The 27,342-nt window shown below is 45.3% G+C and overlaps 1 protein-coding gene across 2 annotated transcripts in view; it reads right to left on the bottom strand.

Annotated features, from left to right (window-relative positions):
• Positions 1–27,342, bottom strand: part of MTA3 (metastasis associated 1 family member 3) — a 525,799-nt gene that overhangs the window by 397,204 nt on the left and 101,253 nt on the right. For both annotated transcript variants that reach the window (XM_029593316.1, XM_029593317.1), the window contains exons 5-6: positions 7,950–8,013; positions 6,091–6,208 (exon numbers count right to left, since the gene is read on the bottom strand). In XM_029593316.1, coding sequence (XP_029449176.1) covers positions 6,091–6,208; positions 7,950–8,013 — 182 coding nt within the window. The remainder of the gene's footprint in view (positions 1–6,090; positions 6,209–7,949; positions 8,014–27,342) is intronic.

The following is a 27,342-nucleotide window of genomic DNA, read 5'->3' as shown; positions in this document are numbered from 1 at the left end:
GGCATAGAGCGTTCATGCCTGATTCTGGAGGTGCCGGCTCTGCAGACGCATGGGCTTTCTTATGCTCCATTCGCCTGAAATGCGGCGGCGCCCAACGATGTGCGCCTAACACGTGCGCTTAACAGCATGCGCCTAGAACGGGCATCTTAGAACGGGCGCCTATATAAACATGCGCCTTATAAACGGGCGCCTTATAAACTTGCCCCTATATAAACGGGCATCTTAGAAAGTGCGCGTATCCTAGTAGCGTGCGCTAACAACGTGCGCCTATCGCATGCGCTGCGCTTAGCAAGCAAAGTGCGCTTAATTAGAAAAGATGAGTAGGCAGGCAAAATGGAGACCTCCCAGGCGGGCGACCTCATAGGCAGGCCCAGTTAGTCCACACTTCCTCGGAGACCAAGTAAAGATGTACGCCTTACCTTGTCTTCGGCGCTTCCCGGCTGCGACCCGGGCGGTCTCCGGCTGCGGGGGGAGAGGGGAATACCTTCACCGCCGCGCTTAAGGAAGTGCACCCGCTGCCTCTAGGCCGCGCCCGAACTCGTCTCGCTCAGGGGCCAAGTCCACGCCGGGACCGAGGCTGCCTCTAGGCCGCGCCCGAACTCGTCTCGCTCGGGGGCCAAGCTGCGCCCGAGCCCTTCTCACTCGGGGGCTGGGTCCCTGCCGCGAACCGGCCACCGGACTGAGGCTCTTACCTCCGAGGGACCACGGAAGTCAGCTCGGGAAACTCAACTGGGTGAGTGACCGCCTGGTATCACCACAGGAGTGCGGGGCTCGTCTTCAGTAGGTTTCTTCTATGAATTTAGTCGTTAGAATTTGTAAACACACTCAGCGAGCGTGGGGTAGCTCCAAACTGCTTTGGAGATGGAAATTACTGATTTGCTTCACTTCCTGTGGGGGTATATGCACCCGTGCTGACGTCAGATCAGTCTCCAACTGCTAGCACGAGCACACAATACCCATTTGTTTTGAGTCCATCTGCTACACGCTAGGAAATATAAATTTTTTAATAAATGCAAGTAGCCCAAGCAGCGAAATAGATTTTCAGCACACTTGTGTACAAGAGATCAGTACAGATTTTCTCCTTTTTCTTCTATGGTTCTTGCAAAGAAATGCAAGGGCAAGGTTAAGTAAAACCCATGGCTAAAAACAGATTAGCCATTAAAAATGCAGAATGCAAGAAACGAAGTCTACAGAATGTGAAATTAATGTATCATGTGACCTTCAACACTGCAAACATCTTGTACAGTGACTTAGATCAGACTAAGCTGTGTTAAGCTGGTTCAAAGTCATCTCAGTGACTGGATTTTCCAGGTAAACTGGGAAGCCAAATTATAAAATTCCACCACTTTCAAAATCCACAACCGTTGTAATGTCGCTTCCACTTCTACCCTCTTCTGAGGGGAATTGCATGGAGATACTATGACAGCATCCAAAGGAATGCGAAGAAATTCTAGAGCAAAACCATTCTGAGCTACCCTATGATAAAACCGGGATAGATGACCACCTACCTCCCGCATCACCAAGTGAGCCCACAAACCTTCACTGGGAAGACCAAGGGGATCCGCCTCTGGAGCCCGTATCCTTTTGAGGACCTTGGGGGCGAAAGGACAGATATGCAGAAGGAATGGAATTTCTGGGAAGAACCTCCCTTATAAGGCCGAAAATGCCAGTAGTCTCGAGAGCGGCTACTCACCTGAGAAGTCTGGGAAACTGGCTTCTTATCCTCCAGCAAATGCAGGACCGGGGTCTCTCCCATTTACTTGCCATACTTGCCAATTCACTGCCAAGCAAAAGCGAGTCTTTGAAAGGCAGCTTAGTCAGTATGGACTTTGAAATAGTATATGTGAACCAGGTGCGCAGCTACAGCTGTTGCCTGGCTGCAACTACTGATGCAGCTCCACTGGCGATTGTATGTACCAAGTCATAGCCTACATCAGCCAAGAAGGCTGTCCCCAGTTCTACCATAGGCCCTAAATCAGACCCAATGCCACCAGACTCTTGACAAAGTCGCAAGGTAGCCCATACTGCCAAGGCGGAACAAGAAGCAATTTGCAAGTTCATTGTCACTGCCTCAAAGGCTTGTTTCAGGATAACCTCAACTCTCCTATCCTGAGCATCCTTCAGAGCTATACCTCCCTCTACTGGGATGGTGGTATGCTTCGTGACAGAACACACCAAGGCATCTACCTTAGGGAAATACAATTGCTCTCTGGCTTACGGATCCAAGGATACAAACTCAGTAAGATGCATCATCCTTTAAAGGTTGCTTCTGGCACATTCCATTCCAGATCAATCAACTCCTGGATTGTACCGAAAGGGGAAAGAAACAAGAAGCCTTGTGCAGGTTGACCAAAATAGGATCCTCCTTCTGCATCCTCAAGGATTCAGGCCCAGCCATTCCAAAGGTCTTCAGAGTCTGAGATATCAGACCCAGCAACTCATCTCTGTGAAAAATGTAGAAGAGTTCTATATGACTCCAAATCTGGGGGAATATCCCCCTTCCTCACCAGGAAAGCTCCCAACAGTCATCATCGGTATCATCCTGATCGACCTCTGACAGCCTGTACACTGCGATATGTCGCCTGAATGTGGAGACAGGTGGAGGAGCACTGGAAGCGCATGGACCTACCTTAGTAAGAACTTCCTCTTCAGCAAACTAGCCCTGTAAAAATGTCTGCAATCCCTGGAAGGAGGTCGGGTCCATTCCAGGCCCCACAGGCCTGAACCTGACATCCTGCGAGCCAGTGTCCCTGCTAACTAACCAGAGTAACATAAGAACATGCCATACTGGGTCAGACCAAGGGTCCATCAAGCCCAGCATCCTATTTCCAACAGTGGCCAATCCAGGCCATAAGAACCTGGCAAGTACCCAAAAACTAAATCTATCCCATGCTACTGATGCTAGTAATAGCAGTGGCTATTTCCTAAGTCAACTTGATTAATAGCAAATAATGGGCTTCTCCTCCAAGAACTTATCCAAATCTTTTTTAAACCCAGTTACACTAACTGCACTAGCCACATCACCTGGCAACAAGTTCCAGAGTTTAATTGTGCGTTGAGTGAAAAACAACTTTCTCCGATTAGTTTTAAATGTGCTACATGCTAACTGTCAACAGGAGACACCCCTGCAGTGTCTCCCTTGGTCCCACTTCCCTCAGACCAAGAAGATGGACCATAGTTGGCAAAATCGGGAGGCGGCAAATCTCCCCGAGCATCCATGCAGTGCTGACACAGGCTTAAAGAAAGCTCTGACTGAATGGCTCTGACGTGGCAGGCAACAGAGATAGATAAGCGCTTAAGTTTCTTTGCCGAGGGCACCATGCTATAAGTGCACAGCACAATGAAAGCTTACTCCTAGCTTTCCTGTGTGTACAAGCGTGCCTAATATGGACAAAAAACAGTGTCCAAGTCCACGCTCCTAGCCCGCTGGTCCCCCAGGACAGATGCCTAATCTGGGTGCACAAGATCTGCATCCAGAAGAAAGAATGTCCAAATGTATGCACAAATGAGAATGGGCACACACCCAGATGCTCAAGTGCGTGCCGAAGGTCTGCAGCAAAAATTTGCACAAAAATACCCCGCAGCCTACTGCTCGCCAAAATGGGAGAAGCCTGGGAATGGGGTCTAACCAAACAGCTGTTCACCCCACCTGGACCTGCTCTCTCTCCTCACCTCACAGAACACCCCAGACAAATGAGCGGGATAGCCAAAAACCGAGGAAACAGACACTTCACCTGCTGTCTTCCTGTCGCTGACTTTTTTAAAAATTTACCTGAGTTCAGCCTTCCCTGGCTAAGAGAAGGAACGGGTCCTGGCTGTGGGAAGAGAGGGTTAAAGCCTTCACCATCGAGCCTCTCTCAGACTGCGAAGGCTAATTGGAATTTTAGGTACACACCAGACAAGGTTACTGAACTGAGGTACTCTACTGAGGGAGAGACCACAATTTTTCTTTTTTTTTTTTTTTTTTTTTTTTTTACTCACAGGCAATTCCCCAAAGGGATGTCCACACTTGCTAGAGATGGAGAATACTGGCAAGCTGATGTCGAGGCAGGACTATATAGCCGTGATGTCAGCTTTTGCTCCGTCTCCATCTGCTGGCAGAGGTGTATAACCCACTCCTTGGGATTGACCTACCTGAACACTAAGGAATTATTTCTGACTACTCTGGCTGAGGATTCTCACCCAGACAGACTTAGTTTGAAGGCACAGGCCAACCTCTAAGTGAACACATATTTACTATTCTGTACTGTAACATGCTTACAAACAGCACATATCTGTTTATTATAGTTATGCCAATAGTTCTATGATGAGAAAGTAAATAATTAATTGATACTAAAGCCTGAGAAAGTGAAGACCACACAGCTGCTCCTGAAATTGATAAGAACTCAGAGGGAGGAACACTGCTGATTTTCCCAAGTATTTAGCACAGTGGTCCCCAAACCTGTCCTGGAGGGCCACCAGCCAGTCGGGTTTTTGGGATATCCTCAATGAATATGCATGAGAGAAAATTTGCATGCACTGCCTCCATAACATGCAAATTTTCTCTCATGCATATTCACTGTGGATATCCCAAAACCCGACTGGCTGGTGGCCCTCCAGGACAGGTTTGGGGACCACTGATTTAGCGTATAAGAAGAAACAGCTAGAGAGAGGGAGAGCGCATTTCTGGACGTGATAGCACAGACTGATCCCTTTGGAAACATGTAAGCTTTATATATTTGTAGCAATTGTTATAACTTGCAGCTAATTTTTCTGTATGATCTGATTCTATTTGTTCTATCCTCTTATTGCTCAAATAAACTTACTTTCCTAAATACCTGGAACCGTGATACACTAAATCAAAGTTTGTGTATGGTTATTTGTGCGAGGAATAAGCTCCTGGGTTCAAGCCCATAGGTATAATCCCAGTAATTGTGTGTTTACTCTGGGTAAGACCCCGACGCAGAACTGTGTGCATGCAGGTAGCAAGCCCCTCAGGTAACTCCCAGTGTGGACCCCAGGTCAGAGCTCCTGGGAAGAATGCCAGTGTGCACAATTTGAACCTATAACACATGATAATGAAGAAAAGGGGTAACCTATGTTAACTTTAAATGTAACATTTCTGCATAGGGAGTAACCTACATAGCACAGTAGCTACTACTCTTAACAGAACGCATGGGGGTAACCTGCACAGCACTGCAGTTACTATCATTAATAGAACATATTGGTGGTAAGTTGCATGCCGTGGCAGTTGTTACTCTTAAAACACATAGCAATAACCTGCACAATGAGGCAGTTACTACCATAAGCCACTTGCTGGACAGATTGGATGGCCATTTGGTCTTTATCTGCTGACACTGCTATGTTACTTTGAGTTCACTACTGCAAATCCCTTTACCAGATTTTTCCCCTCTTCCAGCTAAAGCACTTTCAAATCCTAAAAAATACTGCAGCTAGTTTACAATCTTAGAAAATTTGACCATGTCATGCCAGTCCTTCAGAAGTTGTATAGGTTGCCTGTGTTAGTGAGAATTAAATTCAAAATCCTCTGTTTTTTTTGCTTTGTCTGACATGGTTTATCTATGTACCTATCTTGACGACAAAGTCCAACATATATACTACGATCTTACCAGCAAGAATTGCCAGTGATTTCTACGGTGTTTTTTCTGAAACTGGAACAGACACACTCTACTTCTTTTAGTTTTCAAGCTGCAACCATGTGGAAGGCACTGCCTCCTGATATTCACACTAATTGGGGCTATCTCAAATTCTGAAAAAAGTTAAATTACAACTTTTTATGCAATCCTTCAACTAAGTGGAATATGATTATGGATTCTTCCACGAGCATGTCTAGGAAATGAATAACTGTCTTCCTTTCTGATATGATCTGTGTGCAAGGAGCTCTTTTCTTTTAATAGTTTTATTTTTCTGTATTGTCATTATTGGTCAAAGTAATTGGTTGAATTTGTTCATTTTTTAATGTTATGTATGGATTTTTTCCTGTAAACAGTCTTGAAGTGGGTTTGACAATAATAAATAAATAGCAAGATTAATAAATAATTCCTTAACTCTGTACATAATATTAATATATATTATTACAAAACTCCCTACCTTCTACTAGCTTATCTGGTACATCTGCTTGATATCGTGGTCCAACTCTGATTTCTCCTTTATCCGCCAAAAGTGTTTTTAATGAGGGATCATATACCAGTGAATAGAAAAAGGAATCCTTAAAAACAGAACCAAAATAAAACAAACAGGAAATAGCTGTGAAAAGAAATTGTGTAAATATCTATACATGCATATAAGTAACATTTGTATATATATTTGTACATAGATATATATTATATATACACACCTATGCACAAACATATCCAGTATATACATATAAGGGGAAAGGCAGGGAAATGTGTAATGTTTTAAAACAGCACTATCACTTAGCTAATAGCTTTTGTCTATGATTTAATTAGTTTCTATAAAGACTGTAGTTTACTACAAAAGTTATTTTTGGGGAAGAAGAATTTCAAAGTATACATCTGAAACACAACAATATCTACAGACATTATTTCATATGCCTCTGTTGCCAAATTTGGGAACTGCATATATGACTTAATTATATTCCAATTTTCAGCCCAAGGTATAATTTCACATTCTGATTACAGATATTTAGACTATTTTGGAAGAAATTTAGTTGTGTACCATGAAGTTCACTCCCAATGCATAATGGAAAAGAGTTCCATATGAACTCCATATTCATTCACAACTCCTTCCAAGCAGCCAATCATTTCAAATAATCTCTCTGAAGGGCCCCTATTAAAATTTGTCAGAACAGAGGCTTTGGGTATAATCTGTGCATATATAAATACAAATGTTTTGGGTCACAGACAGGACATCCTATCACCAATTTCTTTTTGGCTTTTATCTGAAAGGTTTTTCTTATTTTTTGTTTTTGTTCATTTGTACAAAACTGCACTGTAATGGAAAATGAAACAGTATATATGGTGCAGTAAGTGCGCACAGAAATCCCAACAGAAAATTCTCTAACTATATATAAATGCCATAAAATAATTCCTAGAGTTCACATGCACGTCATACTAATACACATGAGCTAACAAATCATTAATTCTAAATTATACCTATTATTCAGAAATAATACTAAGAGTGGAATTTATCAGCTCATAATGAGAGATTTAGGTTTCCTAAAAAAAAGGGGGAAAACAACAAAGTCCCCCAATAAAATTAGGCAGCAACTTTCAGTTGTCCACCTAGATGCAAAGTCTACAACAATTTTCAGATAAAAACCTACATGCACAGCTTTATTTTAAGAATTCATTTTTATGGGTATTTAGGCACAAAAATCCTTTCAGATGCTGCACCTCTTTTTGCAGGCAGGAGGAAAAATTACATGTAAAGATACGAAAATGCCACTTGGCATACAAAGATTACTTTCCCAACTAAATATGCCCCAGAAACATTCCTTTTTAGTGCTGCTAAAAGTCTGCATAGTGTGAACCTTACACATACTTTTTAGTTACTAAGAAAGTAGCAATTTTCAGATAGGCCAATTTACTCCGGTAAAAGGCTTTGAAAATTGGCTTCTTACTGTGTTTGCCATTTCTCCCTGATTTTCAAGGATTTTATTATCCCTCTCTGGGACTATGATCTGATAAATCCCTCTTGTAGGGCGAAAAACATGGTTTACAACTATTTTAGGCATACCTGTACTCATGAATATAGCTGTATATTCATGGCTTTTGGCCATCCTATATGAATGAAATTACTAAAAATCATTTCTCCCCTACAAACACAACATATTTCCCATATCTCATCCCAAATTAACATAAAAGATAATTATGAAAAATCATCTGGAACGTTTCTCATAAGTATGAAAACATTTTAAAAATTAAAATGAACTGCACTTACTGGTAAAGATTAAGCATGCAAAACTTAAAATAATTAAAATCAATTACCTCTTTATCAAGATATGACAATACGGATTCTGTTTCATTTAGAAGAGCCACGCTGCATTTACCCCTTTAAAAAATACAAATTATTTACTATGTACATTATTTAATATTTTAAGATAGCAATTTACAAACAAAAACAATCTTTAGATGACAACATATGGATTATGAAGTCGATATGCAAAGGCTCTGTCCAGCTAACAGTCGAGATGTGAATATTTACCTCTTCCAAGCAGATACATTTTGTGTACACAACTCACTGTGGGGACGATGTAATAAAGCCCTTGCTAAAATGAGTTAGATATTCGCGCAGGACTTATTTAATACATGTGTTAAAAAGTGCGGTTCCCACAGGATACAGACAGTTAATGACATGCAAATAGACCAAGAGTAAAAAAAAAATACACGCACATATTGAGCATTGTCTGGCTAAAGTTACATACCAAGTCTGGTCAGAAAAATAGCTGTTCTAACGTTATCCAGGTAAAGTTATATTCGGCGTCAGACTTGTACTTTTAAATCCCGCTGAATATCATATAAAGCTACATGCTTATCTTTACCCAGATAACTTTCCCCTTCGCTGGCTCTTTGAATATCGGCCTATGCATATAGTCTTAGCCTGTTCTGAAGATGGATACACATTATCTCATATACTCAAAGTATTGCGAAATTACTACTTACCTGATAATTTCCTTTTCTTTAGGACAGTCAGATGAATCCAGAACAAATTTGTTATGTACCTCTACCAGCAGACGGAAACAAAGCAAACTGACGTCACAGTATAGTACATATGCCCCTGCAATAAGATCAGCCTGCCAGTATTTTCTTCAAAAGCAAACTGTGGACAGACTAGCAAACAAATTGATTAAAATCAGATAACCAAGTCAATACTCAGCCAACAGGAAGCACAGAGCTCAGACAAGAAACGTATTAACACTAGACTGGACTAACACTTACTTACCAGTAATCCCTGTAACACAGTCACACAAGAGGACCATAGCACAATCATTCGGCAGCCAAGGGAGGAAAGCTGAATTCATCTCACTATCCTAAAGAAAAGGAAATTATCAGTTAAGTAGTAATTTCTCTTTTCTTAGCATCCAGTCAGATAAAGCCAGAACAAGTGGGATGTACCCAAGCTACTCCCGAATAGGGCAGGAGGATGCATGTGGTCCTGTCAAAACCGCATGTGCAAAGGCTGGGTCCTCCCAGGACTGCTCATCCAGACAATAACTGGAAAAGGTGTGTAAGGAGGACCACGTCGCAGCTCGGCAAATATCAATGGGAGACAGCAACCTAATTTCCGCCCATGACACTGCCTGAGCCCTAGTGGAATGAGCCCTAACCTGACTAGGTAACGGCTGGCCAGCATCAATGTATGCTGCCATGACTACCTCCTTAATCCAGAATCCAGTGGACTATTGTAGCCCACGAGGCCAGCTCTCCTTGTTTAGTATTGCCATGAAGGACAAACAGGAGATCCGTTTTCCATAAAGGTTGAGTAACCACCAGATACGGGATCTTATGTCTCTTGACTTCCAAGGGGAGTATACTCTGTTGCGACCCAATGTCTGTCTCTCTGTCCAGAGATGGCAGGGAAATGGACTGATTCAAGTTAAATTTAGTGACCACCTTTGGTAAAAAAAAAAAAAAAAAAGTAGTAACAGGATGCATCTGCATTGCCCTTCGAGTCACCCAGAGGAAGGGCTCCCAGCAAGACAAGGCTTGCAACTCAGAAACCCTCTGCACAGAACAAATTGCCAAAAGAAATGGAGAAATTGCTTATGTGATAATTTTGTTTTCCTTAGTGTAGACAGATGGACTCAGGACCAATGGGTATAGTGTACTCCTGATAGCAGTTGGAGACGGATCAGATTTCAATCTGATGTCAGCCCTAGTACATATACCCCTGCAGGAAGAGCAGCTCTTCAGTATTCTCCTCGAAAAGCATTGTGGATATATGTATGACTGAATAATTTGAATAACTTGATTAACTTTATAACTTGGTTAACAATTAATTTGAACTGGTTAAATTGGCTATAACCGGAGACCACCAGTGCCCTCAACCGAGAAATGTTGACACCCAGTAGGATCGGTGTCCTAGATGAAGGAAAAGTATGGCTTACCCGTAAATCACTCGCTCCCCGGGGATGTCCCCCAAGAATTCCATGAGTAACGGCACCCGTGGGTGGGATGCCGAGTCCATCTGTCTACACTAAGGAAAACGAAATTATCAGGTAAGTAATTTTTCCATTTCCTAGCGTGTAGCAGATGGACTCAGGACCAATGGGATGTATAAAAGCAACTCCCGAACCGGGTGGGAGGCTGCCTGTGACCCACTTAGTACTGCCCTTGCAAATGCTGTGTCCTCCCAAGCCTGAACATCCAGGCGGTAAAACCTGGAGAAGGTGTGGATAGAGGACCATGTTGCCGCCCTGCAGATCTCGGCGGGTGACAGCATCTTGGTTTCCACCCAGGACACTGCCTGGGCTCTAGTAGAATGGGCCTTGACTTGTAAAGGCAGTGGCTTGCCTGCTTCTACGTAGGCCGCCTTGATGACTTCTTTGATCCAGTGGGCTATGGTTGCTCACGAGGCCGCTTCCCCTTGCTTCTGCCCAATGTGAAGGATGAATAGATGGTCCATCTTTCGTATGGATTCCGACCTTTTCCAGGTATCGGACTAGGAGCCTGCCAACATTGAGATGGCTTCGAGCCATCTTCCGAATTCTTATGCTCATCTGGCGATGGTAGCGAGATGGTTTGGTTGAGATGGAAGTGAGACACCACTTTAGGGAGGAACGACGGAACTATGCGTAACTGGATGGTTCCCGGGGTGAGTCTGATGAACGGCTCTTGGCAGGACAGTGCTTGTAGCTCAGAAATTCGACGGGCCGAACAGACTGCCAGCAGGAAGGCTGTCTTCAGTGTTAATAGTCGGAGGGACAGGCCGCGGAGAGGTCTGAAGGAGGTTCCTGGTAGGAAATCTAGGACCAGGTTGAGATTCCAAAGAGGCACCGGACACTTCAGGGGTGGTCTGATCTGCTTGACTCCTTTCAGAAAGCGGGAGACATCCCAGTGAGAGACAATCCCTTCTGTAGGCCGTTGTGCAGGAATTCCAAAATCGCAGGAATTTTGACAGAGCTTGGTATGATGTCGTGGTCCTCGCACCAGGCTTCGAATACTTTCCAAATACTTATGTTAGGGATGTGGAGAACTTGCGTGCTCGGAGTAGGGTGTCAATTACTGCCCCCGAGTATCCACTCTTCCTTAGGAGAGTCCTCTCAATAGCCAGACCATAAGAGAGAATAGAGCTGGATCCTCGTGGAGGATCAGTCCCTGTTGCAGGTCTCTGTGTGGAGGTAGCGGAAGGAGGCTCCCTGTCAGCAGTCTTTGCATGTCTGCGTACCACGGTCTTCTTGGCCAGTCCAGGGCCACTAGAAGTACTGGTCCCCTGTGGTGTTCTATCTTGTGGATGATTGCGCCCAATAGGGGCCACGGCAGGAAGGCGTATAAGAGTCTACTGTGGCCAGGTCTGTACCAGGGTATCAATTCCCTGGGACTGGGGTTCCCGCCTGCGGCTGAAGAAACTGGGTCCTTGGGCATTGGACCAGTTTGCCAGGAGGTCCATGGTTGGTGTTCCCCAACGGTTTACTATCAATTGGAATGCTGTGGTCGACAGTCTCCATTCTCCTGGATCTAGACTTTCTCTGCTGAGGTAGTCCACAGGGACGTTATCTTTCCCGGCAATGTGGACGGCCGAGATCTCTTGAAGATTCCCTTCCACCCATGACATTAGGAGGTCTATTTCCAGAGACACCTGTTGGCTTCTGGTTCCTCCCTGACGGTTGATGTAGGCCACTGTTGTGGTATTGTCCGACATTACTCTGACCGCTTTGTCTCGGAGTCTGTGAACGAACCTTAAGCAGGCTAGTCTGACTGCCCGGGCTTCTAGGCGATTGATGTTCCATCCTGACTCTTCTTTGTTCCATTGCCCTTGGGTGGTTAGCTCCTGGCAGTGTGCTCCCCATCCTCGTAGGCTGGCATCAGGGGTCTCATGTGAGCACATGCCCATGGCACTACTTCCAGTGTGGATGCCATGAGGCCAAGAACTTGTAGGTAATCCCATGCTGTGGGACGAAGTTTGCTCAACAGGGTTCGTAACTGGGTCATCAGTTTTGATCTCCTTGTCGGTGTCAGGATGAGCTTGTCTTGTTTGGTGTCAAACCAGACTCCCAAGAATCCTAGAGATTGGGAGGGCTGCAGGTAGCTCGTTTGTGTTGACCACCCACCCGAGGCTCTCCAGTAGAGTTTTGACTCTGTTGGTTGCCTGGTGGCTTTCCTCTGGAGATTTCGCTCTGATCAGCCAATCGTCTAGATAAGGATGCACGCGGATTCCTTCCTTCCTCAGTGTTGCTGCTACCACCACTATGATCTTGGTGAATGTCCAGGGTGCAGTGGCTAACCCGAAAGGTAGTGCCCAGAACTGGTAGTGACGGTCCAGGATCGAGAAGCCTAGAAAATGCTGATGCTCTTGATGGATCGGAATGTGTAGGTAGGCTTCCGACAGATCCAGGGATGTAAGGAACTCTCCCGGTTATATCGCCCTTAAGACCGAGCTTAGGGTTTCCATGCGGAATCGAGGAATCTTCAGGTGACGGTTGACCGCCTTGAGGTCCAGGATGGGTCTGAACATTCCTTCTTTCTTGGGGACGATAAAATAGATGGAATAATGTCCAGTATTTATTTGTTGTGAAGGCACCAGTGTTATAGCCTCTAAGGCTAGCAAACTGGTCAGTGTAGCTTCCACTGCTCTCCTCTTGGAAGGGTCATGGCAGGGAGATTCCACAAACTTGTCCGGAGGGAGATGGTGGAAATCCAGGTAATATCCCTCCCGAATGATGGATAGGACCCACTTGTCCTAAGTTATCTCGACCCATCTTTGGTAGAATAGGGCAAGTCTGCCCCCTATGGCTTCTTCCTTTGGATGGGTTGGCTGATTTTCATTGTGGGTTGTGGCTGGGGCCGGAGCCCGAGCTGGCTCCCCTTTTGTTGGCTAGTTTCTCTAGTTCGCTTCCGTACAGGAGTTTTCCTTTGAAAGGCATCCTTGTGAGTCTCGTTTTGGAGGATGTGTCGGCCGACCAGTTTTGGAGCCAGATTTCTCTTCTGGCTCCCACCGAGGACGGCACTCCTCTAGCTGCTGTGCATACCAGATCAGAAGCCGCGTCCGCGAGGAATGATACAGCTGGTTCCAGGGCCTCCCCAAGAGTGTTGTTCCTGGTCTGTGCTAAGCAGGCACGTGTCACCACGGCACAGCAGGCCGCGATCTGTAAAGACATAGCGGAGACGTCAAAGGACTGTTTGAGGATAGATTCCAGACGTCTGTCTTGAGCATCCTTGAGTGCTGCTCCTCCCTCCACCGGGATAGTAGTGCACTTCGAGACTGCGCAGACCATGGCATCCACTTTCGGACATGCCAGGAGATCTTTGGGGGCTGGGTCCAGAGGGTACATGACTGACAGAGCCCGGCCCCCTTTGAATGTAGTTTCTGGGGTATCCCATTCCGGGTCAATTAGTTGCTGGACGGCTTGTAATAGTGGGAAAAGTGGGAGGTCTGACGGAGTCCCTCTAATAGTGGGTTCGCCTTAGGTTCCCCCGAGGCACTTATGCCCAGGATAGCTAGCTCTTTTAAGCTGTGTGTGACCAGGTCTGGAAGCTCATCCTTGGTAAAGAAGCATCTCGTGGTTCGGTGGGGATCTGTCCCCGGAGGGAGTTCCCCTTCCTCCAGGGGTTCTGAATCCTCATCTGAGTTGTCTGTGTCCCCGAAGGTGGGGCTTCTGGGCGGTGGGATCACTTCCCTGGGCATAGAGGGTCCCGGCATGTTGAGGTCCTCTGGTGGAGCCTGTGGCCGTATTATAGGAGGCCCCAGTTGCATGTGGACGAAGGTATGCAGACCTTTGAAGAATTCCACCCAGGAGATAGATGCTGGGTCTAGACTAAGGGGTGCCTTGTCCCTGGGGAGCCCCGTTTGAGGGGGGGGGAATCCCGCTGTGCAATGCTAGGTCCAGCGTACTGCTCGAGAGGCTGGAGCCCGGTACGGCTGGGGAGGGCCATGAGTTGGATCCCCTAGGGCCTCTTCGCACTGTATACACAGGGCCGTGGTCTCCTTATGCTGTGCAGCTCTAATGTGCAATGCTGGGCAAAGGCCCTGAGCTTTGAGTTTATTTTCCGGTGGTGCCATGGCTTGTGCGCATAAAATACAGTTGTGTGCTCCAGTGTGTGCGTAGGTTTGGTGTGCGCTCAGGGAGATGTGCACGCTGCTGGACGCTCAGGTCGAAGTTATGCGCCCGGCACAGTAAGCGTGTGCCTATGCACGTCGCTTGTGCACCCGGTACTTGGGCGCGCGATGTTGTGCGCACAAGGTATTTGTGCGCATGGCTCACCTCTGTGCGCACGGATCGAAACGGCGGGCAGGGCGGAGAACAGAGCAAAATGGTGACTGCGTCCACGCAGACAATATGGCGACCACCTCGGAGGGTCTCCACGTGGAAGGACCGTCAGATCTGATCGGGGTCTAGCCCTGCTAGGGCAGATCCACCCGGTGGCACTGGTCCCGGCTGGTGACCTGTGCGGCTCCTCGAGCTTCGGAGACCAAAGACTTTTAAATAGATTCCTACCTTACCTTGTCTCGGCGCTTCCCGGTCTCGTTCCGGGCGGTCTCCGACTGCGGAGGGACAGGGAAAATACCTTCACCGCTGCGCTCGAGGTTGCACCCGCTGCCTCTCAGCCTCACCCGATGTCAGGGGATAGGTCCCCGCCGAGGGTCGGCCGTCGGACTGAGGCTTACCTCAGAGGGATCGCGGAAATCACCTCGGGAAATCTCAACTGGGGGAGGGACCCAATGGGTGTCACACCGCAGGAGAGCGGGGCTCGTCTGTAAAGGTAAGATTTCTTCTTATTTTGATTTTCTTTGGTAAAATTACTCTAACGCTGTGCGAGCATGCATAGAGTCCCTAACTGCTATGGTGACGGAAAATACTGAAGAGCTGCACTTCCTGCAGGGATATATGTACTAGGGCTGACGTCAGATTGAAATCTGATCAGTCTCCAACTGCTATCAGGAGTACACTATACCCATTGGTCCTGAGTCCATCTGCTACACGCTAGGAAACACCGTTTTCAAGGTCAGTAACTGCAAGGACAGGTTACATATCAGTCTAAACGTAGGACCTGCTAAGTAATCCAAGACCAAATTTAGCCTCCATAAATGTACTGGAAACCGTAAGAGGATAAAGATGTTTCACTCCTTTCAGGAAACAGACCACATCACAATGAGCCAATAAGGAACCACTATTCACCTGGCCCCTGAAACAGGCAAGAGCCACTACTTGTACCTTTTAAGGTATTAAGGGCCAAACCTTTATTCAAGCCATCCTGCAAAAATTCCAAAATAATCAGGATCTTGGCCAAATGAGGAAGAGTACTTCGATCCTCTCACCAGGCCTCAAACACTCGCCAAATTCGCACATAGGCCAAGGAAGTGGAGAACTTTCTAGCTCTAAGCAAAATGGAAATCACTGCCACAGAGTATCCATGTTTTAGCAATCAAGCCCTCTCAAGAGCCATACCCGTAAGACACATACTAGCGAGATCTTCATGAAGAACTGGACCCTGACTTAGCAAGTTTCTGTGTGCCGGAAGTCGAAGGGGTGAGTCCCCCAGAAGCCGCTGCAAATCCGCATACCACAGCATCCTGGGCCAATCTGGAGCAACCAAGAGCACCATCCCTCTGTGGTGCTCAATCCTTCGGATCAATCTGTCCAACATGGGCCATGGAGGAAAGGCATACAGCAACTTGTCTTCCAGCCATTTCTGCACTAGGGCATCCATCCCTAGCGACTTCTGATCTCTCCTGCAACTGAAGAATCGCGGGACTTTCACACTGCGAGAAATCGCTGAAACGCCTCGTCTAACAAAGCCCATTCTCCTGGATCCAGATTCTCCCTGCTGACTAAGTCTGCTCTTATATTGTCTTTTCCTATGTGTGAGGCTGAGATCACCTGGAGATGCACTTCTGCCCATTCTATAAGCTGAACTACTTCCAGCGATACTTGCTGGCTCTTGATTCCTCCCTGCTGATTGATGTAAGCCACAGGGATTGTATTGTCAGACATTATCTGGACCGATCGACCCTGCAGCCTGTCGCTGAACTGCAAACATACCAACTGGACCGCCCTGGCTTCCAGTCAATTGATGTTCTAGAGCAGGGGTCAGGAACCTATGGCTCTTTTGATGGCTGCATCTGGCTCGCAGACAAATCTTTAATAAAAAAGTAAAAATCTAACAAAATCTCCCACCCTCCTGATGCCCCCCCAAGACCTGCCAAAAGTCCCTGGTGGTCCAGCGGGGGTCCAGGAGCGGACCGGGAGCGATCTCCTGGACTTGGGCTGTCGGCTGCCAGTAGTCAAATTGGCACCGACGGCCCTTTGCCCTCACTATGTCACTGGGGTCGACCAATGGCAGCAGTAGCCCCTGTGACATAGTAAGGGAAAAGGGCCGTCAGCTGCCAGTAAGCAAAATGGTGTCAACGGCCCTTTGCCCTTACTATGTCACAGGGGCTACCGTTGCCATTGGTCGACCCCAGTGACATAGTGAGGGCAAAGGGCCGTCGGCACCATTTTGACTACTGGCAGCCGACAGCCCAAGTCCAGGAGATCGCTCCCGGACCCCCGCTGGACCACCAGGGACTTTTGGCAGGTCTTGTGGGGGTCAGGAGGGTGGGGGTTGTAGTAAATTAATTTTGGAGGTCTTGGGGGGGCATCAGGAGGGTGGGGGGGTTTTGTTAGATTTTTACTTTTTTATTAAAGATTTGTCTGCGAGCCCTGGACCCCCACAGGATCACCAGGGACTTCTGGCAGGTCTTGGGGTGGGGGTTAGGAGGATGGGGGTTGTAGTAAATTAATTTGGCAGGTCTTGGGGGCGTCAGGAGAGTAGGGGGTTGTAGTACATGAATTTGGTAAGTCTTGGGGGAGTCAGGAGGGTGGGGGGTTGTAGTTAGTATGGCTCTCACGGAATTGCATTTTAAAATATGTGGCGTTCATGGCTCTCTCAGCCAAAAAGGTTCCCGACCCCTGTTCTAGAGAGACTCTTCTGCATTCCAGTGCCCTTGTGCCATCAACTCCTGATAGTGAGCTCCCCAACAAAGGAGGCTCACATCTTTTGTCAATACTAGCCAGTCCAGTAGTGCTATGGAAACTCCCTTCCTTAGACGATCTGCCTACAGCCACCACTGCAGTTGGGAGGAGTCTTCCATCGGCAGGAGGAGCCAAAACGAATATTCCTGAGACTGCGGGTTCCACCGAGACAGCAGGGAGCACCGAAGAGAACGCATATGCGCCCTCACCCATGGGACTACTTTCAGGGTCTCAGCCATTAAACCAAGTACTTGCAGGTAGGACCATACGGTCAGGCGCAGAGTGTTCAATAACAGACTGAGCAGTGTCATCAACGTCTGAATTAGGGCATCTGGCAGGAAAACCTTGCCCTGTTTCGTGTCAAACTGAACCTAGAGGTATTCCAACGAGTGAGTAGGTTGAAAACTGCTTTTGGCCAGTTTCATCACCCAGCCGAAATCCTGCAATAGGCAGATCAGCTTGCAGGTCACTGTGCCGCTCTCTTCTAGCGACTTGGCTCGAATCAGCCAGTCGTCCAAATATGGGTGTACGAGGATCCCATCTCTTCTCAATTCTGCCGCAACTACCACTATTACCTTGGAAAAGGTCCTTGCAGTAGTGGCCAGACCAAAGAGCAGGGCCCAAAACGGATAATGGCATCCCAGAACTGCGAACTGCAGAAAGTGTTGATGCTCTAGTTGGATGGGAATATGAAGGTATCACTCAGACAGATCCAAAGAGGTCAGAAATTCCCCCAATTATACGGCCATTACTACCGAGCGCAATGTTTCCATGTGAAAATGCGTCACCCGCAGATGATGTTTGACACCTTTGAGGCATCTCACTATCTGTTGCTTCTGGGCCAGCCATTAATTTTTTCACTATGGCAAACAACTCTAATGGCTTATTCATGGCCGCCTTTAGGTGAGCCCCATAAAATAGACTTTTGGCATCCTTACAACAACTGTGATAAGTTATCAAAGCTGTTTTATACAAAAAGAAAAATGATCATCCTTTCCCTCTCTCAAATGTCTCTCAGCCTTCCTTAAATTCTTCCTTACTTCTGCTACTGCAGCTGTGAACCAAGGTGCACACCGCTCTCTCGCTCTGATTCTAACCTCAAATTCCAGGATTACTTGGTCATATGTGACCTATAGGGAAGTAAGATAGGTGTCTGCCATAGCTTCTGCTGATGAAGTATCCCACTTATTCAAATCTAACCTATTCTGCCAACATTCCAGAAATAAATTATCACTGGAGGATGTCTCTTACATTTCTTCTTAGAGGCAGTGACCTTTCTATCCTGCGGGAAACTTCCTAATTTGAAACTAATCAAATAATGGTCTGACCAACCTACTTCAATCTTTCTAATATTCTTAACAATATTCACATCTTCCCTACACAACAGGAGAGCCAAAGATAGTTGTACAGATAGTGGTAGTGTCTCTAATGCCACAGTAAATTCCTGCATTCCAATAAGGTACATTCCGCAAAATGTAAATTAAAATCCCCCACTAGGATCAACTTTTTAAATCTTCCTGCAAGAGCACCCACAAAATCATTTAATAGGCGCAAATTTTCTAGCCTTTGACCCGAGGGATGGTATATAACTCAAATAGACCTTGAGAAGACCTTTATCAGCAGTGCTTCAATAGGTAAGTGTACCTCCTGAGTTATCCTACTTATCCCAAGTGATTTCTTTAAAAAAAAACAAAAACAAAAAAACAGACCATAATCCCACCCCCCTGTTTCCCCTCCAGACACTGCTCAAAAAATATAACACCTGCTGGACAGGTGTGTCAAACCCTTGAAACCAGGTCTCCCCAACACACAATATATCCATAACATTGTGTCCATTATCTTACCTTTATTCTTAATCGACCGTACATTAATATAACCAATATGAATGTCCTCCCTGCTTCCCTTCTCCTGAAACACACACACAGGACAAGTAACCCACCCCCCCTCGCTCTACTAAACCTACCATGACAACCTTCTTCCCATGATAACCGGAATCATTTTACATAATACAGCAATCACCCACATATTATGGAACAACAAGCTTGAGTACATTATCCTACCACTTTTTGATCCCCCACTCCCAGTCCTTCTAGACCAGTGTCCAGGGCCCAGTGGCCCACTAAAGGGTTCACAAAGGGGCAGGCCCTTAGGCGAACGCCTGCCATGCAAGGTCTCCTCTTATGCTTGTTCACAGACAGCGCCGATTGATGCACAGTCATGTGACAGCCCTGGTCCTCTCAGCATGTTCACCAGCAGTAGGTTCTCAGCCATAGCAGCAATGTCACAGGTTAAAGTGCAAGCAGTGTGTTCAAATTAAACATCTAGTGGGGGCAGCAAGAGAAGGGGCTGCAAGTATGTCAAGAACTGATCTTCCACTTACAAAAATCTGCATTAGATTTTATTCTACAATCTACCTGACAGACTTACACTCTCTTAGTAAAGATGCCACTGAAATGGGATCATTTTACTTTTCAGTTTTGCTTATGTAACTGCCTTAAAACTGTTGATGTGAAGACACACACACACAACAGCATAATGTAAGTAAAATACTGCAATTACAGGTAACATATCATCAGCTTTGACAACTTTATACCATTAGCGATATTCTGAATCAGTTCTAGGTATTATCTCTAATCTCTAAGGATTTCAGAATTTTAAAGTCTTACATTTTGTATTAACAAAAACAGAATTACAAATCCCACAATATTAATAAATAAGAGGTTTATAAACACAGAACTGATTCAAAATATCCCTGTTGAGCTTCAGTTAATTTGCAGATTTACATCACTATTAAATCCACCATTATTCCATTTTAGTCAGACTAAATAAACAGAAACCCTTGAAAACTAGAATAGTATGAGAATACTTCACACAAGAGAGTCCAAAAATTTCACATCCAAGTGCTTCAAGCTCGCTAAAATTCACAGCAGTCAAGCTCCACCAGGAGGAAACTGTCTTGAAAACACTGATTTTGATTAGTTGGACAGACTTCTCATTCAATTCAACTCCTAAATCACTGCAAAATCCATCAATAGATTATGGTAAAGAACAAACTTGAATGTTTGCCTATTCCTATTATTAAACTCAAAAATCTTTTATTTTGCACATCCACTGCTTCATTAACTCTCCAAAATCTACTATTTACATATTTAGAAAGCCAGAGATCAAATAGGGCTATGATAGCAAAACAGGAAGTAAATTGAGAAGACTAGATGCAGCCTTACAGTCCTTTTCAACCATCATATCCAATTCTCTATACTGCTGAGACAAAGAAAGTGCACCAACTAAGTAACTAAGGGCCTCATTTTCTAAAGTATCGCAGGCCTGCGATACTTTAAGGAATGAGGGGCGGGGGGCCAAAACGGGGGGCGGACCTACACTAGCTGGCAGCAATCGCACCGTCGCAGTGCAATCGCTGCCGGTTTCGCACCCAATAGTGCCACCATAGAATGTGTACCTATTGGGCGCGAACTCCGACGCGAAAAGGGCCTTACTTTTTTGTCGTCCGCGGCGTCTTCGTGGAGTTGGCCCCGGTGGCGCCCCAACTCCGCCCCCATTTTGGTATCCGATTAGAAAATGAGGCCCTAAGTGACCAAAAGCAAATTAATATGGTGCTGCTGCAGCATAGGGCAGCTACTAAGCCACTGATATGAGCTGCCAAGGCCCAGGACAACAGTGGCTGCCAAGCCACTGAGAGGAGCCTTCAATGCTGTGGACTAAGACAGCCCCTTGCCAAAGGGACGCTCAGAAGAGCAGAGCATGTTGAGGAAGAAGATGAGGAAAAACAAGCAAAAGTCTTAAAAAAACACAAGCAAAAACAATAAGAAAATACATATATATAAAAATACTATTTTAATATAGAAAGTGCACTACTGTACGTTATATTGTAAGAACAGGAAGATAAAAGTGCATTAACGTATCATTTAATCATTTATCAAAAAATCTTTATTATAGTCAATATCACAAATAATGTACCCAATACTGGAATAATGACAGCATTCCAAACAAGAATTAATTTATATATTTTTTATTTAATGTATACATTTTCAGTATTGGTACAGATTTTGGATGGTATGTATTTAAATATGTCAATCATAACGTAAATCTAACATTATATATTATTTTAATACATTTTTTCAGCTTTGTAATCATTTGTGATATTGACTATAAAAACATTTTTGATAAAAAATGTTTTAATATGATACATTAATCTATTTTCCAACCCTGCTACATGATATTTTCTTTGCAAAGATGTAGATATAGCAAATGTTGCTTACCTGTAACAGGTGTTCTCACAGGACAGCAGGATGTTAGTCCTCACAAATGGGTGACCGAGGATGGAGCCCAACCACGGAAAACTTCTGTCAATGTTTCTGGAACTTTGACTGGCCCCTACTGGGCATGCCCAGTACGGCACCAACCCTGCAGCCAGCAGTCTTGTTTCAAAGCTACAGGCAGTGCCGAAAAATAAAATAAGAAAAACGAACCCAACACCGCAGGGTGGCGGGCAGGTTTCGTGAGGACTAACATCCTGCTGTCCTGTGAGAACACCTGTTACATCAGGTAAGCAACATTTGCTTTCTCACAGGACAAGTAGGATGGTTGTCCTCACAAATGGGTGAGTACCGAGCTGAAGATGTCCGAACATGCACCAAAAGTACCCAACAGCGTGCAACAGGCACAACAACTGGGGTGAAGTTTGGTAGAGGACATCCGCACCCCACCGGGTAGGCGGAAGGGTGTTGGTACATCATATTGGAAAAAGGTTACGCAAGACAGATTGGCCGAAGATGGAATCCTGTCTTCCAGCTTTGTCCAAACAGTAGTGGGCTGCAAATGTATGGAGAGAACTCCAGGTAGCAGCCCTGCAGATGTCAGGAAGCGGCACCGATCGAAGGTGTGCTACTGAAGTCGCCATGGCCCTCACAGAGTGTGCCTTAACACGGTCTTGAAAGGGAATGCCAGCTTGCTGATAGCAGAAAGAGATGCAGTCCGCCAACCAGGAGGAAAGAAAGAGCCTGCTTACCCACAGGTTGCCCTAACTTGTTAGGATGGAAAGAGACGAATAATTGAGTGCTCTTCCTGTGGGCAACTGTACGGTCTAGACTCTAGCCAGATTCCAAGGTCTTTTATTGGATTCTTCATTTGGGTGTTAATGTTGTCAATTTGAATGAAGGGCATTTGAGAAGATTGTTCAGAGTAGTTTCTTTTTATTAGAATCCATTCGGTTTTGTTCATGTTTAGGCAAAGCTTTAGTTAGTTCAGAAATATTTTGATCGATTTGAGGTGTTTTACTGTGAGGCATATGGCTTCTTCAATGGTCGATGTTATAGGGATTAGAAGTTGGATGTCATCGGCATATAGGAAAAAAGTGATACCTAGATTAGATATGAAATGACATAGAGGTAGAAGGTAAATATTGAAGAGGGTGGCTGATAGAGCGGATCCTTGTGGAACACCGGTTTCTAGGGGGTAGGGATCAGAGGAGAGGTTATTAAATTTGACTTTGAAAGATCTGTCTTTTAGAAATGAGGTAAACCATCCAAGAGTATTTCCGGCTAGACCTATGTTGGCAAGGTTTGAGATTAGTATTCTGTGGTCTACCGTGTCAAAGGCAGCAGAGAGATCGAGTAGAATTAATAGGTGATTCAGTTTGTTATCAAATCCTCTTGTTATTTTGTTAGTTAAGTTTATCAGAAGGGTTTCATTACTGCGATTCTTTCTGAAGCCGTGTTGAGCAGGGTGAAGTATATTGTTGTTCTCAAGGTGCTCATTTAGTTGAAACAGAGCAGCTTTTTCAGTCAACTTGGCAAGTAGAGGAAGGTTGGAGATTGGACGATAATTACTCAGATCATTAGGGTCTAGGTTCTTTTTCTTTGGGATAGGAGTAATAATGGCAGTTTTCAAGTTGATTGGGAGATGGCCCTCTTCGAGTGATTTGTTTATAATTGCAGCTAACGTAGGAGAAATAATATTTGATATTTCCTTTAGTATACTCGAGTAGGAATAGTATCAAAATCATGTCGAGCTGGATTTATTTTTTGGAGCATTTTTTCTAGCTCATTGCTGGAAATTGGTTCAAATTTGGACCAAGTTGTTGTTGAAGATGTAATGTGAGATACTTCAAGTGTGGGATTGTTGTTAAAAGAATCTGTGATTTTATCGATTTTGTTTTTAAAGAAAATTGCAAGGTCTTGGCTTAGTTTGTTTTCGTTGGAGGTTGGGTTGCTTTTGTTGTTGTTTTCTGTTAGGTTCTTTACGATGTTGAAGAGGGAGTTGGATTTATTTGTGGCATTTTTTATTTTTAGACTGTAATATTCACATTTGGCATTTAGAATTGCCTTCTTGTATTCTGCAAGTTTTGTGCGATATCTTTGAAGGGTTACTTGACATTTGGCTTTGCGCCATTCTTTTTCCAACTTTCTGAGGTTAGTTTTCAAAGTAGAGAGTTTGGAGTTGAACCAAGGGTTGTTTTTTGCTCTGTTATGTTTTATAAGTTTTGTTTTCTCTGGATTTATGTTATTTGCAGTTTGGGTTGTAAGATGAAACCAAGACTGGGTTGCGTTATGGATATTGGATAAATCTAGATTTATAAGTTGTTTTCCTAATTCTTGTTTGAGTGAGTTGAGTTGGAAGGGGGGTCTGTATTTGAAAGATAGTGGTGTGTTGGATTCAGATATTTTGTTGGTGTTGACTTGAGCACGGCATTTAATAAGGTAGTGATCAGACCAAGGAACGGGTTTAATAGATGTTATGGGATCACTAATGTATTGGTTAGTAAAAATTAGATCTAGAGTGTTACCTGCTTTGTGAGTGGGGTTGTTTATAATTTGGTTCATGTTACGGCTGGAAAGCATATCAAGTAGTGTTTGGTAATTTTGGGATCTAGGTAAGGTATTAGCGTGGAAATTGAAATCTCCAAGTACAATGGATGGTTTTTTTATGTTGATGTTGGATATTAGGAATTCAATTAGGGGGGAGATCTCATTGTCAAGGAGTTTTGGTGGGCAATATATCAGGCATATTTGAAGAGATTCAGATTCGAGTAGGGCAATTTTGAATTTTGAAGGAAGGTTATGAGGGATCAGTTTCATCTTAAAGTGTTTTTTTTTACAAGGAGTAGAAGTCTGCCTCCTCTACGGGATTTTCGTGGAATGGAGAATAAGTCGAAGTCTTTATTAGTTGGTTGATTTGTAAGAATGAGGTCAGTAGAGGATTTCTACCCATAAAGATTCTATTGTGCATTTAGTCTCTTGCACGATCCTTATTCTGTTAGACTCTATGCTATACCGGACATAAAGTATCACCCACTAACCAGGTTGCTCCTCCCTATCTTTGCGATATAGTTTGTACACTATCCCATTGGTTATCCTCCTTCTACCATGTCTCCGAGACACCAATTAAGTCTCTCATTCACTGCTATACACTCTTAATTCTCCCATCTTACTTCTTAGACTTCTGGCACTGGCATACAGACATTTCAAAGTGTGTTTCTATTTGTACTAACCGCCTGCTTTTCATTTACAGGGATAATTTGGAATCTTTTAGCTCGTGTGATTCTTTACTTATAGGCACATGGCCTACTTTTGCTTTTATTGGAACCTCTTTGTTGGGATGCCCTAACTCTCCTACTTCATTAGTATCCTTTGAAAGAGAACTCCCTCCAAACAATGCGCTGCTGAGTGACTGTCTGCTTTCCCCTTTCTTCTCGCTCCCTTCCTTGCCTTGTGGCCTAAGGGCCTTCTCACTCCCTGCCTTGCGGCCTATCTAGGCCTTATCTTGCTTTCTAGTCTATCTAGACCTTACCTTACCTTAGTGATCTATCTAGGCCTTTCCTGACCGTGCCCTCCGGGGCCCCTTTACTCAGTGGCCTTCAAGCCTCCTAGCCTTGCTGCCTTCAGGCTTATATTTTCTGTGTGATCTTTGTTGGTTCTTATCTTGTCTGCCTTATCTAAGTCTTGTCCTACTCTGCCTTGTTTCCTATCCTTGTCTAGTCTTGTTGTGCCTTGCCCAATCCAGCCCCTGACTGTTTCAGTATCCTGCCCACAGCCCTTTGCCTGTTTCTGTATCCAGTCATCAACTCATTGCCTGCTCCAGTCTGTCTCTTCTCAGTCCTGACCAGCTTACCCAGCCTGTCCAGCTAAGTCCTACTGGACCCCAGAACGCAAGAGCTCAACCTGCAGAGAAGAGTTCTAGCTAGGTAGAAAGCCAGCCCAGCCGACATATCCAGGTTCTAGCCCCCAGAACCCAAGGGCTCAATCTGCAGGGGAGGGGGCTGGCTAGGCAGAAGACAGAACCAGCTCCTGTCTTATGTTCCTGCCCTGCTTCTGAGAGGGTATTCCTAAACCCCACCAGTTGTGACAAAAGGTCCTCCAGAGGTAAAGTATGGTCAGGTAGGTCTGGCAAAATATCAGAGGGTATGACTATAAAGTCTTCATCTGAGCCCAATAGAAAAGGAATGCTCACCCAAGAATGTAATGAGGATGAGGGGGACTCAGACTCTTCCAGCAGAAGCAGAGGTGACACAGAGAGGTCCAGCCCCTCCGACCTTGACAACTCCACCACAATGAAACGGGATGAAGATGGTGCCTGTAGAATGGGCCCCAAGGATATGTGGAGTCCTATAGGGGAAACAGGGACTCTGCTAAGTGGAATTGCCACAACCAGATTCTCAAGAACAGACTGGAGTGAAGGGCCAGATTTATTGGGTAATGTAGAGAAAAAAAGTTTTCTAGAAGATTCACCTGGTCTACAGATTGATATGGCCTCTGGACTACTCTTGGTGGTAGGCCATCCTCTTCTGATACCAGGAGAGGTTCCTGAGATTAGTCCTGTTGAAGGTCCAATGTGAGTGGGAGCAGAGAACGGATAGGATCTGGCGCCAATAGATGGTACCCCCTCCACCAATAGTCAAAGCGGGGAAAGTGGTCTGGTGACTGCAGGGTGAAGAGGTAATCTTATACCCTCCCCTGTGATCTAGTGTGCACTGTATACCACTGCATTGGTAGAGTGGCTACTAATATTGGCAACCTGGAAGGAATAGAATGCTTCAAGGATTTCAAAGGCTTACACTTGCTATGCTAAGATGATTGGTTATCAGAAGGATCTGCCGGAGGGGCACTCTTTCGCTGTCAAGGAACATGGCCGCATAAGGAAAATCGCTCCGCTCCCGGGTCAGCTACCAGCACCACGATAACCCCACCAAACCCGGCTAAATTACTTACAAATCGGCGAAATAGCTGCCGCAAGCGCCCAGGAACATGAAGCTATGGCAACTAAAAGAAAAACTGTGGATTTAAAGCAGTTTCACTTTAGCAAACTGCCGCCTGAAATCGGGAGCAATCACAAGGCTGGGCCCATGCAGGCTGCAGACACTGCGAGCGATGTGTCTCAGCAGGAACCCGATCCTGCTGCTGGGGGAAGCCCGGAATGGGCAGCGGCTTCAGCACAACTTAAAAATGATATCCGAGGCTGGTTTATGGAGTTTCGAGCAGACTTGAAAACACGTAAGCAAGAACTCCTGGCCTCGATGGCGGATATCCGTGAAGATATTACTAGCCTGGGACAGAGTGGACGAGTTAGAGATGCGTGTAGACGCGAACGTGAAATACTGACGATCCAAGAAAAACTGGAGGATTTGGAGAACCGCTCCAGGAGGTGTAACATACGAATCCGGGGGGTGCCTGAAACCCCAGATCTCAGTAATGCCATGGAAGTGGCTGGCTCGATTTGCCAATTCATTCTGCAAGCTGGTCAGGGGCACGGAACTCCTGCTGAGGGCCATACGCCAGAATCAATCAAGCTGGAAAGAGCCCACAGGGCCAGCGAAAAGAACTCCTGGGTGTGGTAGGGCCATACCCTGTTTATCAGGATCTTGCACCATCCACACTATGCAAACTCTTTGACTTAAAAGAAATCACAGCTTATTTACGTTCCGAAAACATCCGGTATCGCTGGACCTTTCCATTTGGACTTCAGTTAGCAATTAATGGGGTGACATCCAGTGTCAAAACCCTAGCAGAAGCTGTCGAAGCTCTCAACAAGGCAGGCCACCAGCCTAACATTGCAGCTCCAAAGAAGCCCTTCAGGAACGCACGGATGATCACCCAAAATGGCGCAGACTAGGAAAAGGCGGGAGCTGGCTGCGCTGCCATTCTGAGGCCTCTTGGTCGGCATTATCTGATCAAGGCGGACTTTTTCTCTTTTTC

The sequence above is a fragment of the Rhinatrema bivittatum genome, chromosome 3 (assembly GCF_901001135.1).
Source record: "Rhinatrema bivittatum chromosome 3, aRhiBiv1.1, whole genome shotgun sequence".
NCBI classification, from domain to species: domain Eukaryota; kingdom Metazoa; phylum Chordata; class Amphibia; order Gymnophiona; family Rhinatrematidae; genus Rhinatrema; species Rhinatrema bivittatum.
This window is presented reverse-complemented; position numbering and strand designations above follow the sequence as displayed.